At 55.6% G+C, this 16,042-nt stretch overlaps 1 protein-coding gene and 1 long non-coding RNA gene across 2 annotated transcripts; one reads left to right on the top strand and one right to left on the bottom strand.

The window, feature by feature from the left end:
- The first annotated feature begins 3,910 nt into the window (after window positions 1-3,910).
- Window positions 3,911-7,943, top strand: LOC105494985 (uncharacterized). The gene is made up of 3 exons (XR_011621261.1): window positions 3,911-4,144; window positions 4,348-6,015; window positions 6,327-7,943. It is a non-coding gene; the product is annotated as an uncharacterized lncRNA (long non-coding RNA).
- Window positions 7,944-8,043: 100 nt separating this feature from the next.
- On the bottom strand, window positions 8,044-15,349 carry LOC105494984 (PDZK1 interacting protein 1). Its single transcript, XM_011764086.2, has 4 exons — window positions 15,132-15,349; window positions 12,570-12,678; window positions 10,281-10,376; window positions 8,044-8,499 (listed from the first exon to the last, which is right to left on the bottom strand). The coding sequence occupies exons 1-4, from the start codon at window positions 15,196-15,198 to the stop codon at window positions 8,427-8,429; spliced, it is 345 nt and encodes a 114-aa protein (XP_011762388.2). The 5' UTR covers window positions 15,199-15,349; the 3' UTR covers window positions 8,044-8,426.
- Window positions 15,350-16,042: the final 693 nt, after the last annotated feature.

Here is a 16,042-nt window from a genome sequence, read left to right as displayed (position 1 = left end):
CGAGGAGTTTAGATTCCTCTCGCAGGTGTGAATGACTGGATTCTAGCAGGAAAGGTCTCCCTAGCTGCAGTGCAGAGGAAAATTTGGGGGTGAAAATGAAAACAAGGGGGCAGGCAACTGCAAACATCAGGCAAGATCGAGGTTTGAAGCCGGGGAACTGGGAGTGGCAGTGGAGGGAGATGTGTTGGAAAGTGAAACTCAGGGGCTGAGGGAGAGGGGGATTCTGGGTGACTCCCTGATCTCTGGTCTGGGTGAATGGGTGCCACTTACAGGAACAGAGAACTCAGGTTGGTGAAAGATCAAGAATTCCATTTTGGACCTGAGGTGCCTGTGGAGCTGTGCAGGAGGGAATGGAGCTGAAGGTGCTGATCTGGAAGTTGATACTTTACTGGAAGCAGTATAAGTGAGTGCAAGGGATAAGGTCTCCATGTCAACACATAGCTCTCTGAGACCTCCTATATGCCAGGCCCATGCAACACACTTGCACAATGCAATAAAGAGGTGTATGTGGTCCACTTCAGAGTTCAGAGTTCACAGTCTTGTTCAGAGAGATGGGCAGCATGACCAGGGTGAGTTTGCAGGCTCATAGGAGCTTGATGAGCTGTGGGCAGATGGTCAGGAACAGCTTCCCAGAGAAAATGGTAATTATCCTATTATACTGAGAGCAGAAGAATCAGATAGACTATCTTACCTTTCAACAGGGAGCTGGACAATAGTGTCTTTGGTGAGAGCAATCCCAGCACAGTGTTGGGGAGAGAGGCGAGGCTACAGGCACTGAGTAGTGAGTGAGAAGGATGGAGGTGGACACAGCAAATGCCAACCACTCCTCTTAGATGCTTGACAGGGTCCCTCCCCAGTTTCCCACATGCATGCTTCCAAATGGACTGCATGCTCTGCAAAGGCAAACACTGTTTCCTTCTTTGTCTCCTCATTTCATGCACACACACACACACACACACACACACACACACACACACACCCACCCCAAAGACAACCCTATGCTGGGGTAGAATTAGCCATAGATTTAAAGTCAAAAGGCCAGGGTTCAATGTCACTAGCTGGCTATGAGACCTTGGGCAAATCACTTTTCTCTCTCTGAGTCTGCATTTTTTTCCTCTAAAATTTGGGCTCAGTTGTAACCACCTGGTAGGATCATTGTGAGGCTCCAATCAGAAAGTGTCCTACACATCATACGGTAGCCCTCAGATTCAATGTAGAAAACAGCACCGGCAAATGTAAATTAGTTCAACCATTGTGGAAGACAGTGTGGTGATTCCTCAAAGACCTAGAGCCAGAAATACCACTTGACCCAGCAATCCCATTACTGAGTGTCTACCCAAAGGAATAAATCATTTTATTATAAAGATACATGCGGCCAGGTGTGGTGGCTCACACCTGTAATCCCAGCACTTTGGGAGGCCCAGGCGGGTGGATCACCTGAGGATAGGAATTCGAGACCAGCCTGAACAATATGGTAACGCCCCGTTTCTACTAAAAATACAAAAATAAAAATAAAAATTAGCCAGGCATGGTGGCATGCACCTGTAGTCCCAGCTACTCGGGAGGCTGAGGCACGAGAATTGCTTGAACCCAGGAGGAGGAGGTTGCAGTGAGCAGAGATTGTACCATTGCACCTGCTCCAGCCTGGGTGATGGAATAAGACTCCATCTCAAAAATAAAAATAAAAATAAAATGATACATGCAAGCGTACATTCATTGCAGCACTATTCACAATAGCAAAGACATGGAATCAACCAAAATGCTCATAAATGATAAACTAGATAAGGAAAAGATGGTACACATATACCATTGAATACGATGCAGACATCAAAAGGAACAAGATCATGTACTTTGCAGGGACATGTATGGAGGTGGAGGCCATTATCCTCAGCAAACTAACACAGGAACACAAAACCAAATACCGCATATTCTCACTTATAAGTGGGATCTGAACAATAAGTACACATGGGGAACAACATACACTGGGGCCTGTTGGGAATGAGAGTGGGGAAAGCATAAGGATAAATAGCTAATGCGTGCTGGGCTTCACATCTAGGTGATGAGTTGACAGGTGCAGCAAACCACCATGTTTTTACTTATGTAACAAACCTGCACATCCTGCACATGTAGCCTGGAACTTAAAATTAAATTAAATTAAAATTAAAAAGAAAACAGCCCCACCACCATCAAGGAAAGCCTCTTCCCAACCTCCAATTCCAGTTCACTAGCTCAGCCTGTCTCATTCCCCTTTTTCTCTCTCCCCTCTCCTCCCTGCCCCTTTCCTCACTTTGCCCCCAACTGTCCTCACCATCCCACCCCATACCTCCAAACTCACAGCGAGAACTGACCAAAGGCCCAGTTATTCATTTACAAAGTCCATGTCCAGAACTGTACCAGCCTCAGCGGTGTGGAACAAATCAGTGTGGCCAGCTCCATTGTGTTGATGCCTCAAGAGATCCAAGCTGGCAGATGGGTTTGGCACATTCTGTACCTGCCAGCCACGCAGAGCCTCCAGCCTACTTCTCACTCGACTCCTTACATGACCCTGGTCAGGTACTGTCCCTTCCTTGGGCTTAAATTCCATAGTGTAATATTAGTAAACTGGGCTAAATGATCCTAAGGACCTTGCTAGCTCTGAAGCACCATGATCCTGCATCCAATTCAGTTCACTCTGTAATAAATAATTAGAATAACTATAGTAATTTTTAAATAGCTAACATTTATTGTGTACTGTATGCTAAGCACTATTCTATGCATTTCATGTGAATGTTTAACATCCATAACACCACTTATCATGCAGACATCATTTACTGCCCCAATTTACAGTGAACTGGAGCTCTGAGAATTAAGTTGATTTATCCACAGTCTCAGGCTGCGAAGTGTCCAAGCTGTGCTACTTCCAAGCTGCCCGACCCAGACCTGAGCTCTTAACCTCTCAATGGGCATCCAGGTCGAAAGCAGAATCTCTGGCTCAAGTGCCGACTGCCCAGCTGAGTTTCAGAACTCCACCATGCACCCAACTGCTCCTCCAGGGCTTCTCTATGGATGTGTTGCAGGCTCCGAAATGTCACACAGCCGCGCCGCATCCTCATCCCACACATGCTCCTGCTTGTCCCTGGGATCTGCCATTCTCAATGCCATTCACTAGCCTAAATGATACCTTCGAATCAGAGGAAGGCACCCCTCCCTCCAGGGATACGGGCCCACACCTGGTCTCAGGGACCTGTTAGTGAAGGCACAGTCTATACAGCCCAGAGCAGTGCCCTGATGCCATCGTCTTCCAATTTACTCGGGGCAGACACTGATATTCATCCTTAATACTTTCTCTCTCTCTCTCTCTCTCTCTCTCTCTCTCTCTCTCAAGCTCTCTCTATCCTGTTTCTTCAGGGGGCCAGAGTCTCCAGGGAACAAGGTCCCAGAAATGATGCCATCTCTCACCCTCTGGAAAAAACATGGCCCAGGACAGAAGCCACTGGACTCCCAGACCCCTGCTGAAAGAAGAGGTGTAATGTCAGGACTAGGATGGCAAAGCGCCCAAGCTGACCCCACCAAAAGTGCAGGGTGGTTGAGGTGTTCGCAGACTCGGCTACTGGGGCCACAAGGAAGGGGCTCGGAGGTCCCACTGCCCTTGCATTCCACGGGAAGACCCAGTTGTTAGCATGACCTGAGAGGTTTCTGGGACCACGCCATGGAAAGGCGTCTAGTCCCAGTGTGAGGGGGAAGAGCGGCGCCTGAAGCTCAACTTCCGAGGCTCTGCTGAATCTACCCTTCCTTTAGAGCGCGCAGCCACCAGGTGGCAGCCGAGGCCACGGGCAGGCAGAACAGCGCTCTAAACGGTAGGCCTGCCAGGCAGCAGCGTTCCGAAGGGCTCCCGGGACCTTCAACCAGAAAGAGAGAGAGAGTGAGCATATGCGCATGTGTATGTCTGAGCCCGTGCAGGGAGGAGGGGTGTGAACAGACACTGCTGGACGGATGGCTGGAGTTTAGTCCCTTCCTTCGGGACTCTCCACCACTCCTTCGGCTTCCCTTCTCCTGCCCAGCCCTGTCCTGGGTGCACAGAGAGGAAGTCACTCCATTCCTGCCCTTGAGGAGCTCCCAGACCCGGGGCAGGAGCGGGATGCAGACAACTAGACAGCACCCTGGGGTGAGTGGAGTGAGTGGAGCAGGTGGGGCGGGTGCAAAAAGAGGGAGGAGCAGGGGCTGAAGTTGCCCAGAGGAAGTGCTGAACCCAGGAGTGGGGAAAGGAGCGTCTGGGAAGAAATGGCATCTACGTTGATCATGGAGGGCTTTCTGGCAAGTCTCAGGAGCAATAACAACACGGATGTCATCTCTGTTTCCTCCCAGCAGCTGTGCAAGGAATGTACTACAGAGCCAATTTTACTGGCAAAGGAGGAATGGAGGATCTGAAAGGCTAGGGGATCCCACAGGCAGTGAGGAGCAGGTCTGGAATTTGAACCAATCGGCATGATTCCCAAGCTCAAGCTTTTGGCCGCCGTCCGCACTGCCAGGGACAGAAAAAAAAACCTGGGAGGAGAGCCAAGCCAAGCTGGGGAGTCAGGACCTCCCAGCCAGGTCTGGATGGGAGGTAGGTGCCTCCACCCTGGTCCCAGAGCAAGTTCTGCTGGCTTCAGCCACCTGACTTGCCTGTGAAGTTGGGCAAAGAGGCCAGAGCAGACTGTGTGTGATTCTGGCCCCACCCCCAGCACTTCTACCCCCACCTTTACTACCCCTAGGCTGCGGGAAGAGGCTTTGCCCAGCAATAGTCCTGATCTGATGGCTGCTTGAAGCACAATAAACAGATAGTGTTTCTGCACATGTCACTCTGAGTATGAGGGCAGTAATCTTGAAACTCCCCTTGACCACCTGGCACTCTGGAGATGGAACTCCGCAGCCTGTTTTCAAAGCCAGGTCCTGGTTGGCAGCTCCTCTTCAAGTCTAACAGAAGTAAGCAGTGCTGCAGTCTCCCTTCAACTGTGCAGTTGCTGGGTGGAGGCTTTTCTTTCCTGCCTGAGTTTGGGTATTATCTCTAATGTAACCCTATGAAACTTACACGTTTTAGGTGGGAGAGGGGAAAACAAGGTGCGAGCCCTGTTCCAGGAAGAGCAAAAATGTCTTCAACAGTAAGACATCCTGGTCTGAGAGCCAGGGCTTGGGGCAGCCTGTGGTGCTGGCAGAGAGCTGGTGGAAGGGACCACGGAGAGATGATGCCACACACAGAAGTGAGACCAATGAGATCGTGGGAACTGCCCGGCCAAGGGCTGACATCAAGGAAGCTTGGGAGTCAGGGGACAGCTGGGAAGGGAACAATCAACAGAACCAGCTGGAAACTGAAAAGGGATGCAAGGGAGAAAGAGGAGGTGGGTGCTGAGCTCAGGTGGAGGAGGAGGAAGGGAGACAGGACGGAGAGAGGCAGACGTTGAGACAAAAACAGAGGTGGAGAGACCGAGAAACAGGGAGACAGAGATGGATGGAGGCTGGGAAAGACAAAGAGGAGAAAGGCCTGGGCAGGAGAGGTCCTATGTGTGGAGAAAAGGTTGGGAAGAGAGCAGGAAAGAGAGAAGGAGCACAGGGGTTTGGGGGTTCCCACTGGACCCAGCCCACCCCTCCTGCAGGCTGGGTCTCTCCCTTGTCTGCCACTTACAGAGCTCAGGATCCTCTCCCTCAGTGCTGAGGGCGGAGAGCTCGCCTCCAGCCCCACCCTAGTCCAGAGGCTCCCCCTCCCCAGGCCCTCGGAGGCCGTCCCTGAGACTGGCTGTGCAGCGATAGATGGTGGGGGCCCAGCTGGTGCGTTATCAGCCTTCTCCAGGAGCGCGCCTGAGCCACTCCGTGGCTGCCAGTCTGAGATTAGGCCCCCGGAGGGTCATTAAGCGCCACCCTGGCCTGGGACCAGCCTCCTTTCCCTCCCCGATCTGGCCAGGCTGGCAGGTGGGAATGAGCGATAAGGATTGGGGGTCTCAGCGGTTCTGGGGCCAGCAGCTTCCTGCTCCCAGCCCCCGATCGGGGCAGGAACATGAGGTGAGGGTGAGGGGCTGTAAGGTTAGTGCCGGCCCAGCCACTGCAGGAGCCCCGTGGGTACCCACTCTCTTAGATCTGCCCATATTGAGCAAGACAGAATGAGAAGGGGGACAAGGAGGCTCTTAGAGAGGCCCTAGACAGCTGCTGGGGAGCAAGGTAAGCCCGGGCAGAAGCAGGCTTCTCCTGGCAAAACCTCACAGGTGTGAGGAGCTGGGATTCACTTGCCACAGGGAGACAGGGAGGGTGGCTCTGCCTTCTGGCCCTGGCAGGCTGGTGGGGTGACCTGACTCGAACCCACTCCCACCCCCCAGGGACAACTGACGGCAGAGCTGGGAGGAAATGTGGCCTCGTGAAAGGAGAATCAGATCCGGCAGCCAGAAGCTTCCCACCAGGAGGCAGGAAAGGAAGAGGGGGCTGTGTGTGCCCTAGCAGAGGCCTGACCCTCTAGGAACCTCTGTCTCTCCTTCAGTGAGTGGAGAAGCGGGGCTGGCTGCTAGCCTGGCTTTGCCCTCTGGTCTAATCAAGGAAGACTTCCCAGAAGAGGAGGAACCTTGGCTGGGTCAAGAAAAAACAATGGGCAGAGTTTAAACGGGCAGAGGTGGGGTGAAAAGGCATGAGTCACAGAAAGCCACGTAAGCAAAAGCCTAGAGTAGAAATCACAAGCTGTAGTTCATTAAGTCGAAGCCCTGAGAGGGGAGGTGACTTGTCTCAAGACACACAGAAAGGCAGGGATAGGCCTGTAGCAAAGCTGCTGCTCCCCCACCCCCAGGCCTCTTCGCTCTGCTGCTGTCTGCATCCTAAACCCAATGAGGTGAGAAGAGATTCTTTCCATTTAAGACGAGTCTTCCCCAGTGGTACTTGGTGAAGCCTTAGAATAGCAAAGAATGGCCATAGCATGGAACAAGGGGGCTGTGACAGGTTGAGGCAAGTGGCAAAGGGAGACCTTTGGGACAAGGTGGATGGCCTCCTACCTTCTGGCCCCACTTCTCTGGATCTGGGAATTATCCTGGGTGAGTCCATCTCAGATTATCACCCAGGACAGAGACAGAAGCTGTTCCCATAAGGCCAACAGTCACAGAGGTGAGGGGCCTCCAGGTTCCGCCAGCCAGGCAAGGCGTGCCTCCCCTCTGCCCTGCTCCTACTAGGACCCCGTTTCCTGATCCTCCCGTCCCTACCCCGACTCCCACTCCAGGACTGGGCGTTGGGCGAGGCAGGCATAGGCAAGGACTGGGCTGTCCTCCAGCTCTGCCGTGAGACTGGCCAAATCTTCCATGGAGAGAAAGCTCAGCTCAGAGAGGACAGCAGCTTTCCCAAGCTCACACAAGTTGGCAGAGGACCCAGGACTCACATCTGGGCTTCCTGAGTCTCAACCCAAGACTCCTTCCTGACACTTCCTATGCCAGAGCCAGCACAGAGGGGCCACCAGAGGGAGACAGACTAGATCTGTGGGAACCCACCGTGACACCTCCAGCACAGAGGCAAAGGGTGAACGGCACTGTGCAAGGAAAAGCCCAGAGCCTCAGGGATGAAGGGTGCTTTGGGGGCGGGGACTGGAGCAAGGGTAGAGTGGGTGAGCTCCCCGGCCCATGGGCCCCTGACATCCTCTTCCTTCCCTGCTTACAAGAAACTGATCAGCACTGGGGGCACCTAGCTCATATCAGGGTCTGCCCTGCCCTGCCCTGCCCTGGGAAGCCATGCCCGGCGGCTCTGGTTGAAGAAAGGGTTTGGCCTGAGGGGGCAAGAAACACCCCACTGGCAGAAATGGGCTCACCTGTCCTGGTCTTCCTGCCTCCCAATTCTCCCACGTGTCATCAGACACTCCCATTTGAGGGTGCTTCACTCTCAAACACCAGAAAAGGCACCAACCCTCTCTTACCCTCACCCTGGCCACACACTCTCAGCCCCTCCCCAGCCTGGGCCCCCTCGGTCCCAGCTGCCCTGTGGGTACAGGGGCTTCCTGGATAATCCCCTAAAGCCACTATGACAAGTCGGAAGACGATTGTCGTGATTCAGAAAGCAAGATGGGGACTCACTGGAAGCCTGAGGGGCTGTTGGTGGGCCTCAGCCTCAGAAATACAAAAAGTCTTTATTTCACAGGATTTGGGGCCGCTTCTGCAGTTATGGGGAAGGACGTGCGAGCAGGATGGGAGGTGCTGAGCTGACTGTCCTCTCCAGAAGGCTCTTCTGAGCTGAGCGGGAGACCCCAGGGCCACAGCTGATCCCCAACCTAGACACAGTCTGAGCTCCAACCTTGGCTGGCTATACTTCAGGGGAGGGGAGGGCCGGCGTCGGGCTGGAGGGAGTCGGCCCACTATTGCAGATTCCACACAAAGAAGGAGGGGGCTTGGGTAGTAGCACTGGACATCCATCCCAGGTGCCTGGGAGTCTTGGGGTTGGAGCCACAGACAAGGTTACATCGGGGTGCTGCGGACCTTGCCTTCCTCCTCGGGGACATTCTCATAGGCATTCTCATGCTCACTGGACCTGAAAGAAGAAGGCATGGGCCTGGTGGGTCATCACTCCTCCCATTCTATCCCCTTCTCCCTGCCCCATCCTGCACTTGTGACAGCAATAGCTTCCAGAATAAATGCTTGACTCCCAGAAGGGGATCCACCTGACTACATCTGGGCTTATGCATCTGAGTCTGGAGGCCTCTCAGCATCCCCTCCCTGACACCTATCTCCCTCCTCCTGTGGACTGCTCCACCAGTGGGTCCTACTGAGCCCATCCCCCATGGAGCCCATCCCCCACAGATCCCATGCTCCACTAAGCCCATTCCCCAATGAGCTCCATCTCCCACTGAGCCCATCCCCCACTGAACCCATCCCCCACTGAACCCATCCCCCACTGAGTCCATCCCCCACTAAGTCCATCCCCCCACTGAACCCATCCTCCATTGAACCCATCCCCCACTGAGTCCATCCCCCGCTGAGTCCATCCCCCACTGAGTCCATCCCCCACTGAGCTCCATCCCACACTGAGCCCATCTCACACTGAGCCCATCTCCCACTGAGCCCATCCCCCACTGAGTCCATCCCCCACTGAGCCCATCCCCCACTGAACCCATCCCCCACTAAACCTATCTCCCAAATCCTCCACCAAGCTCCATTCCCCACTAAACCCATCCCCCTCTGAGCTCCATCCTCCACTGAACCCATCTCCGCTGAGTCCATACCCCACTGAACCCATCCCCCCACTGAACCCATCCCCCCACTGAACCCATCCCCCACTGAATCCATCCCCCACTAAACCCATCCCCTACTGAGTCCATCCCCCACTTAGTCTTTCCCCCACTGAGGCCATCCCCCACTGAACCCATCCCCCACTGAGCTCCATCCCCCACTGAGTTCCATCCCCACTAAACCTATCTCCCAGCAAGCTCCATCCTCCATCTGAAGCTCCATCCTCCACCAAGCTCCATCCCCCACTGAACCCATCCCCTACTGAGTCCATCCCCCACTTAGTCTTTCCCCCACTGAGGCCATCCCCCACTGAACCCATCCCCCACTGAGCTCCATCCCCCACTGAGTTCCATCCCCACTAAACCTATCTCCCAGCAAGCTCCATCCTCCATCTGAAGCTCCATCCTCCACCAAGCTCCATCCCCCACTGAACCCATCCCCTACTGAGTCCATCCCCCACATAGTCCATCCCCCACTGAGTCCATCCCCCACTGAGTCCATCCCTCACTGAACCCATCCACCACTGAGCTCCATCCCATACTGAACCCATTCCTCACTGAGTCCATCCCCCACTGAGTCCATCCCCCACTGAACCCATCCCCTACTGAGTCCATCCCCCACTTAGTCCATCCCCCACTGAGTCCATCCCCCACTGAACCCATCCCCCACTGAGCTCCATCCCCTACTGAACCCATTCCTCACTGAGTCCATCCCCCACTGAGTCCATCCCCCAGTGAGCCCATCCCCCACTGAGCTGTATCATCTACTGAGCTTTCCCCTCACTGAGTCCCTCACTCATTTGTCCCTTCCTCCATTGAACCCCTTGTGCCCATGGTACCCACTGCCCTATGAGTCCCCTCCCCTGCGCTGAACCCTACCCTCCCAAGTCTCTGTCCCCTTTCGGAGCCCTCGCCCCACACAGAGGCTGCGTTTCCCCCACAGAGCCCTGCGATTCTCACAAAGCCCGCATTGCCTCACTAGCTTTTGCCCACATGAGTCCCGGTCCTCCCCAGCCACCTCCCCCTAGCAGGTTCTCCTTAGGCCCTGGGAGCACACACAGGGCAGCCATGCACTGCACCTCACCTGAAACTGGCCGCCATTGAAGAGTACCTTCCATCCGTTCCCACCAGGACTCCATCTGCCTTGTTTCCGACGGTCAGGATCATGTGCGCAGGCTCCCTGGGGATGGGACTCATCAGTGGGGCTCCTCAGTGGGGCCCTCCTCATCCAAGCAGACCCTATTCTGGGTCCTGGTTCTCACAAGCCCGAAGGCCAGCAACTGCCCTTCCCAGAGCTGTGTGCAGCGGGGCCTGTCAGTCACGGCTTCTGGCCCCACCCATGGGGTCTCACACTTTCTCCCCACTCCATGGTGGGGGGCCAACTAATTGCAAAAGACTTATCCTGAGTCCAAAGCCCTCAGTTCAGCCTCCACAGCAGGCCCTGCAGGATGCAGTGTCTGCCTCAAATTTCCCCCGGTCGTGCCTTGGGCAGTGGGCACAGATGTGGTTGGTGGCCCTTCAGGCAGAGCTGGGGCAGGTGGAGAAAGCCTATCTGAGGAGCATCCAATGAAAAGCTCCTCACCTCTTACTCAAGTTTAAACCCCCTGCAATGTGGGCTCTCCCTGAAACCTCCCAGAAGCTGCTCTCACGAGGGTCACAGGGAACCGAACACCTGCTCATTTCCTTAGACATCCCACAGGCACCCCAGACTTCATACGTCTCCAATTAAACAGTTGCCCCTACATTTGCTCGTCCTCCTGTGTTCTGGGCCTTGGTGAGTGATCCCCCATGAGAAACCTCGATGCCATACCTGCCTTCCTCCCGTCGGGTCCACTGCTGCCTGTGACCACCAACTCCCAGGGTGCCTACCTCCTAGACAGCGCTCTTCACTTCATCCTCTTGGCCACCGCTACAGTCCAGACCCCCTCCTGACCTCATGCCGGCCCCCTCACTGCTCTCCAGGCCTGCAGACTGGAGACTGCCCCACCGCCACCGTGCATATGCCATAAGGCAGCCAGGGTCATTCTGCTAAGGCCGTGTCTCATCCCGAAACTGGCTTAAAAACTTGTCACGGAGGCAGGGCACGGTGGCTTATGCCTGTAATCCCAGCACTTTGGGAAGCCGAGGCAGGCGGATCACGAGGTCAGGAGTTGGAGACCAGCCTGGCCAACATGGTGAAACCCATCTCTACTAAAAATACGAAAATTAGCTGATAGTGGTGTCAGGAGCCTGTAATCCCAGCTGCTCAGGAGGCTGGGGCAGGAGAACCACTTGAACCCAGGAGGCGGAGGTTACAGTGAGCCGAAATCAAGCCTCAAGCCATTGCACTCCAGCCTGGGCAACAAGAGCAAAACTCCAGCTCCAAAAAAAACCAAAAACAAACACAAAAAATAACAAAAAAACAACTTGTCACTGGATTCCTACTCACTTAGGTAAAGCCCAAAGCTCAGGTCATTCGTGTGCAAGAGCCTGGTTGGCCTGGCCTGCCCACCTCACCAGCCTCATCTCAGGTGTCTCCATCCCTTTCTCCACCCACTGAGCCACTGGTGTTTCCTCAGCAACCCTGCATGGGGCTAGCACTCAAGCCACCAGGCCACCTTTGTGAGATCTGGGAAGAAATGCCCTTGGGACAGAGGCAGCCTTGCCTGAGGGTCCTGACCTAGTGAGTGCAGACTGAGTTGGATTTCAGCCCACCCGCTCTTCACCTGTGTGTGTGTCTGTCCCCAGCAGCCCTGGTGCCATACCCCTAACTCAGGACCTGGATGTACCCTTCCCTCAACCGCAGTGCTCTTCCCACGCCACTCTATCCTGGTAGTGACTCCTCCTCGTTCTTCAAGTTTCAGGATAAACGTGCAATGGGGAAGCCTTCTCTGACCACCCCAGACCGGGTCAGGCCCTGCAGTGTCCTCTGCACTCTCCCTCAGCAGCAACTCTTGAACTTCTGACAGCTCACTGTAGTCTGAGCCTATGAGGGCAGGAGGTGTGTCTGTCCCATGCCCTCTCTGTACCACAGCTGACCCACCAGGAGGGACCACCCCCTCTAGAGGTCCTTACAGCCCCCATCACAGGCTGGGCTGCTATCCTGGCTCTGCAGAAACACAAAGACTCCAAGAAGAGAAGCCGTTTCTCCAAAGCTCACAGGGAGCGGGCACCAGAGCTGTGGGGCCCACAGAGCCCAGGTCTGGGAGCCAGCAAGCCTAGGCTCTCATTCCGACTGTCACCAACCCACCCTATGACCTTGAGCCTCAGTTTCCCTTCCACACACGGAGAGGTTTGGACACAGGGTTTCTGAGGGCCTTCTCACTGCTACTAGAGCAAGAGCAGTGGTCCTGGGCCCACCCTGCCTGCTCAGGGGCCCTTGGGCAGCACTCACGGTTCCTCCTGGCACCAGAAGTGGTTGACTGCAAAGGCGATTGCCACGAGGACCAGGAACACGGCCACCGCGATGAGGCCCTGCATCCAGGGCTGAAGGTTCCCCAGGCCTAAAAAAGGGAGAGGGGCTGTAGCAGACGGGGCCACAGTGGGGCTGCATGTGCAGGAGAGTGAGGGGGCCTCACTCCCCAAGGACCCCACCTGTGCTGAAGGCCCTCAGCCAGCTGCCAGGACGAAGGAGACATTCTGGCGAGGCAGGGGTGGGATATGGCCCATCTGACCCACTCAAGCATCTTAAGCTCCACTGAGCTTAGGAAAAGGAGGGAGTTGGAGGAACGACAGAGGCTCAGAGAGAAAGGAGTTGGAAGGAGTGAGAAGCCAAGGAGGGAAGAGCCTCAGAGTGCTGTATCTGAGATCTAGGCATCCCAGAGCCTCTTTCCCTCCCCAAGGGGGGTCACATGCAGGGCTCAGGGAGCACCTGGGCCCCAGGGACCAAAAGGCAGCCCCCTGGACAGCCAACCTAGGCCTTGCAGCTGGGAGTGGCTCCCAGAAGGCTGAGGAGGACCCAGAGCTGACAAGACTGGTCTGGGATCTAGAAGATCCTGTTCTGTAGTGAGAGGTTTCTCTGATGGTAAGAAGTGTATGAGAGTGGGAGACTCTCAGGGCTGCTCAGCTGGGGAGATCTGCGGTGCCTGGGGTACCCAGAGAGAGGAGTGGACCAGGACATCTTTAGATGAAAGGAGGGGTGAGCTCTTCTCTGGGTCTTGGGGACCAGGAAAGAAGCCTCAAAACCTGAGCTGCTTTTGGTTCCTCCAGCTGGGTGCCCAGGGACTAGGGTCAGAGATTAAGTTGAGGCCCCAACCATGCACCCTTCTCTATTTTTTTTATTTTTTAATAGAGACAGGGTCTTACTATTTTGCCCAGGCTGGTCTCAAACTCCTGGGCTCAGGCGATCCGGCCTTGGCCTTCCAAAGTGCTGGGATTACAGGCATGAGCACCAGGTCCCTTCTCTGCTTTTTGATCCTTGACACCAACACAGTCCCTCAAGATTTCCCTGAAGTCCCTGCCTTCAGGCCCCTGCTTCCCCAAAGGACTTTCCTCCTCCCCAGCATCACTGCACTCCATGAGCCTGCAGGAGCTCAGCCCTGCAGAGAAAAGACCGTCAGCAGAGAGAGGTCCCAGGACAAAACACAGGTCAGCGGGAGGCTTCGGAGGGGTCCTGCCTCCAGGCCAGAATACCTGCATCCCTGTATTTTGAGGGACCCAGGCTGGACATCAGAAAACCTTCCTCTGGCTCACTCCTGCTCAAATGTCCTCCTTTGAGTCTACCAAAAGCTGTCCTGCTGCAGTGGAGGCCTGACCTCTTCTCCGAGCCTGGCAAATATTGGGAAGGAGGAAGGAGGCTAGGCACTCTCTGGCCTGTAGTGAGGTCAGACCTCACTTATCTCCAGGGGAAGCAGAAGACACACAGTGTGATTATCCTCGGTTCCACACCTGCCAAAAGCAGTGTTTGGAGTCATTGCTTCCCTAGGGGCTCAGACTGCTCCCTCAGGTCAGCGGTTGCTCAAGCATGGGGAGTTAGGGCTCAACCCTTGGAGGCCCCTCCCTGTTTCCTCCTAGACCCCGCAGCCAATTCCCTCCAGTCACCCCAGGGACCACAGTCCCTGCTCCTCCTCCCATGTGGGGTTAGCACATACAGCAAAGGGCAGTGCCTGGGGCAGGAGAAAGGTGGTCTGAGCCCTGTCCTTTCTTGCCCTGCTGTGTGACTCAACCTCTCTGGTCTGCAGTTCCCCAGAGGGCTCCCAAGACCCGGGAGACAGAGTTGAAGCAGACACACATGAGAGCTTGGGGTGGGGGTGGGAGGGGAGCTCTGGAAGCATCTTTGCCAGTCCCCTCTGGACCAAGTCCCACCTGCAGAGTCCCCAGACTCTGGCTGCAGGTGCAGCCTGACAGTGTAGAATGAAAGCCAGACCTTGGCTGTGTTGCTTCACCAGGTGCAAAGCCCTTCTACACCCCTGACCTGGCAGCAGCCCCAGGAGGTGGGCAGGGTGGGGCTTATTGTTCTCATTTTATGGGTGAGAAAACTGAGTCTCAGAAAGGGGCAGTGATTTGCTCAAGGTCACACATCAATTCAGGCAGAGCAGGACGAAGAGCTCAGATATTTGGGGGAGTCACACTGGACACCGTTCTCTACCCAAGCCCAAGAGGCTGAGACAAAGCCCAAGCCTTTGAGGGGTAGCTTGGGCCCCATTCTCACCCGCCTTGTATCCCCAGGCCCCCTGTACTCAGGACCCAGCCACCCCTTGGGCAATGCCTGCTCCTGCTCTGTTCCTCCCCAAGATCCTAGAACCAACATTTCCCTGCTGCTGCCACTTTTCACTCGTTGAAAACAAGTGACAGGCAGAGACTTGGTTCAGAGGTCTCTGTCTTGGGACATTCTTTCAGCTAGCCCAGTCCCTGCTCCCCCTCCAAACTCTAAGTATCAAGGCCCTGGGGAGGGGAGCCAGAACACCACCCATCCGCCCCTCGGGCTCCGGTGCCCAACCCTCTCCTCCTGAGCTACCTTGCTGACAGCTGGCAGGTGGCACTGCCGTGAGCAGGCCCAGAATGAGCAGGCTGAGGGCCAACATGGCTGCAGCAGCTCGTAGCCTTGCTTCTGGCCTCTGGTGTCTGGGCTCCTGGAGCTACTGTGGCGTCTGTTGGTGTCCGCCTGAAATCAACCTGGGCTCAGTCTGGCCCTGGAGGAGAGGAGCTAGGAAGGAGGAAGGCGAGGGAGGGAGGAGAAATGAAGACGGGGCGTTGGAGAGAACCTGCCCTCCCTCCCATGGTAATGAGCTGCCGGGCCTGGCCTCCCCTGGCCGGTGCCCAGCTCACTTGTGCTGGCATTCGAGGTCATCTTACCGGGGCCAGCTAAGGAGGTGGGTATGAGGACCAAGCAGATGTGGGAGAGCCCCAGCCTCACCTCCATGCCCTGAGCTCCCTTTTCCTGGCAGTGGGGCTGGATTCTAGGGAAAGGGGTGACCATAGTCGCTCCTGCCTTGACTGAGCCCAGTGGGCGGGGCTTCTTGGAAGGCTGACAGTGGGATTAAGAAATGTGCTGGCTGGCTCAGGAGCCTGGGGAAAACCCCAGAAGCCCAGAGAAGGCTCAAAGCTGCCAGACTCCCCTGAGAGCCTAGCCTATTTCCTGTTCTCCCCCTCACCTGCCCCTACCCCACCAAGCCAAACCCTGGGACTCTAATGCTGGGACACACCACGGCTTCAGTGCCTTCCACTCCCTGGCCCAGCCCAGTAGCTTCCTAAATCCACCCCTTCCTGCAAAGATCTCCAAAGAGAACCTGAAGGTCCCAGTCCCCAGCTTTCACAGCCCATGCCAAAGCCCTGACCCAGCCCAGCTGACCTAGGCCCAGTTCGGTTCTTCCTCTTGGCTTGGCCCCAGATGTGGTCCCTGGAAACCGGGCAGGGCCTCAAAACAAG

This window comes from Macaca nemestrina, chromosome 1 (assembly GCF_043159975.1).
Source record: "Macaca nemestrina isolate mMacNem1 chromosome 1, mMacNem.hap1, whole genome shotgun sequence".
NCBI lineage: Eukaryota > Metazoa > Chordata > Mammalia > Primates > Cercopithecidae > Macaca > Macaca nemestrina.
The sequence above is the reverse complement of the archived record's forward strand: the minus strand, read 5'-3'. Positions and strand labels throughout refer to the sequence as shown.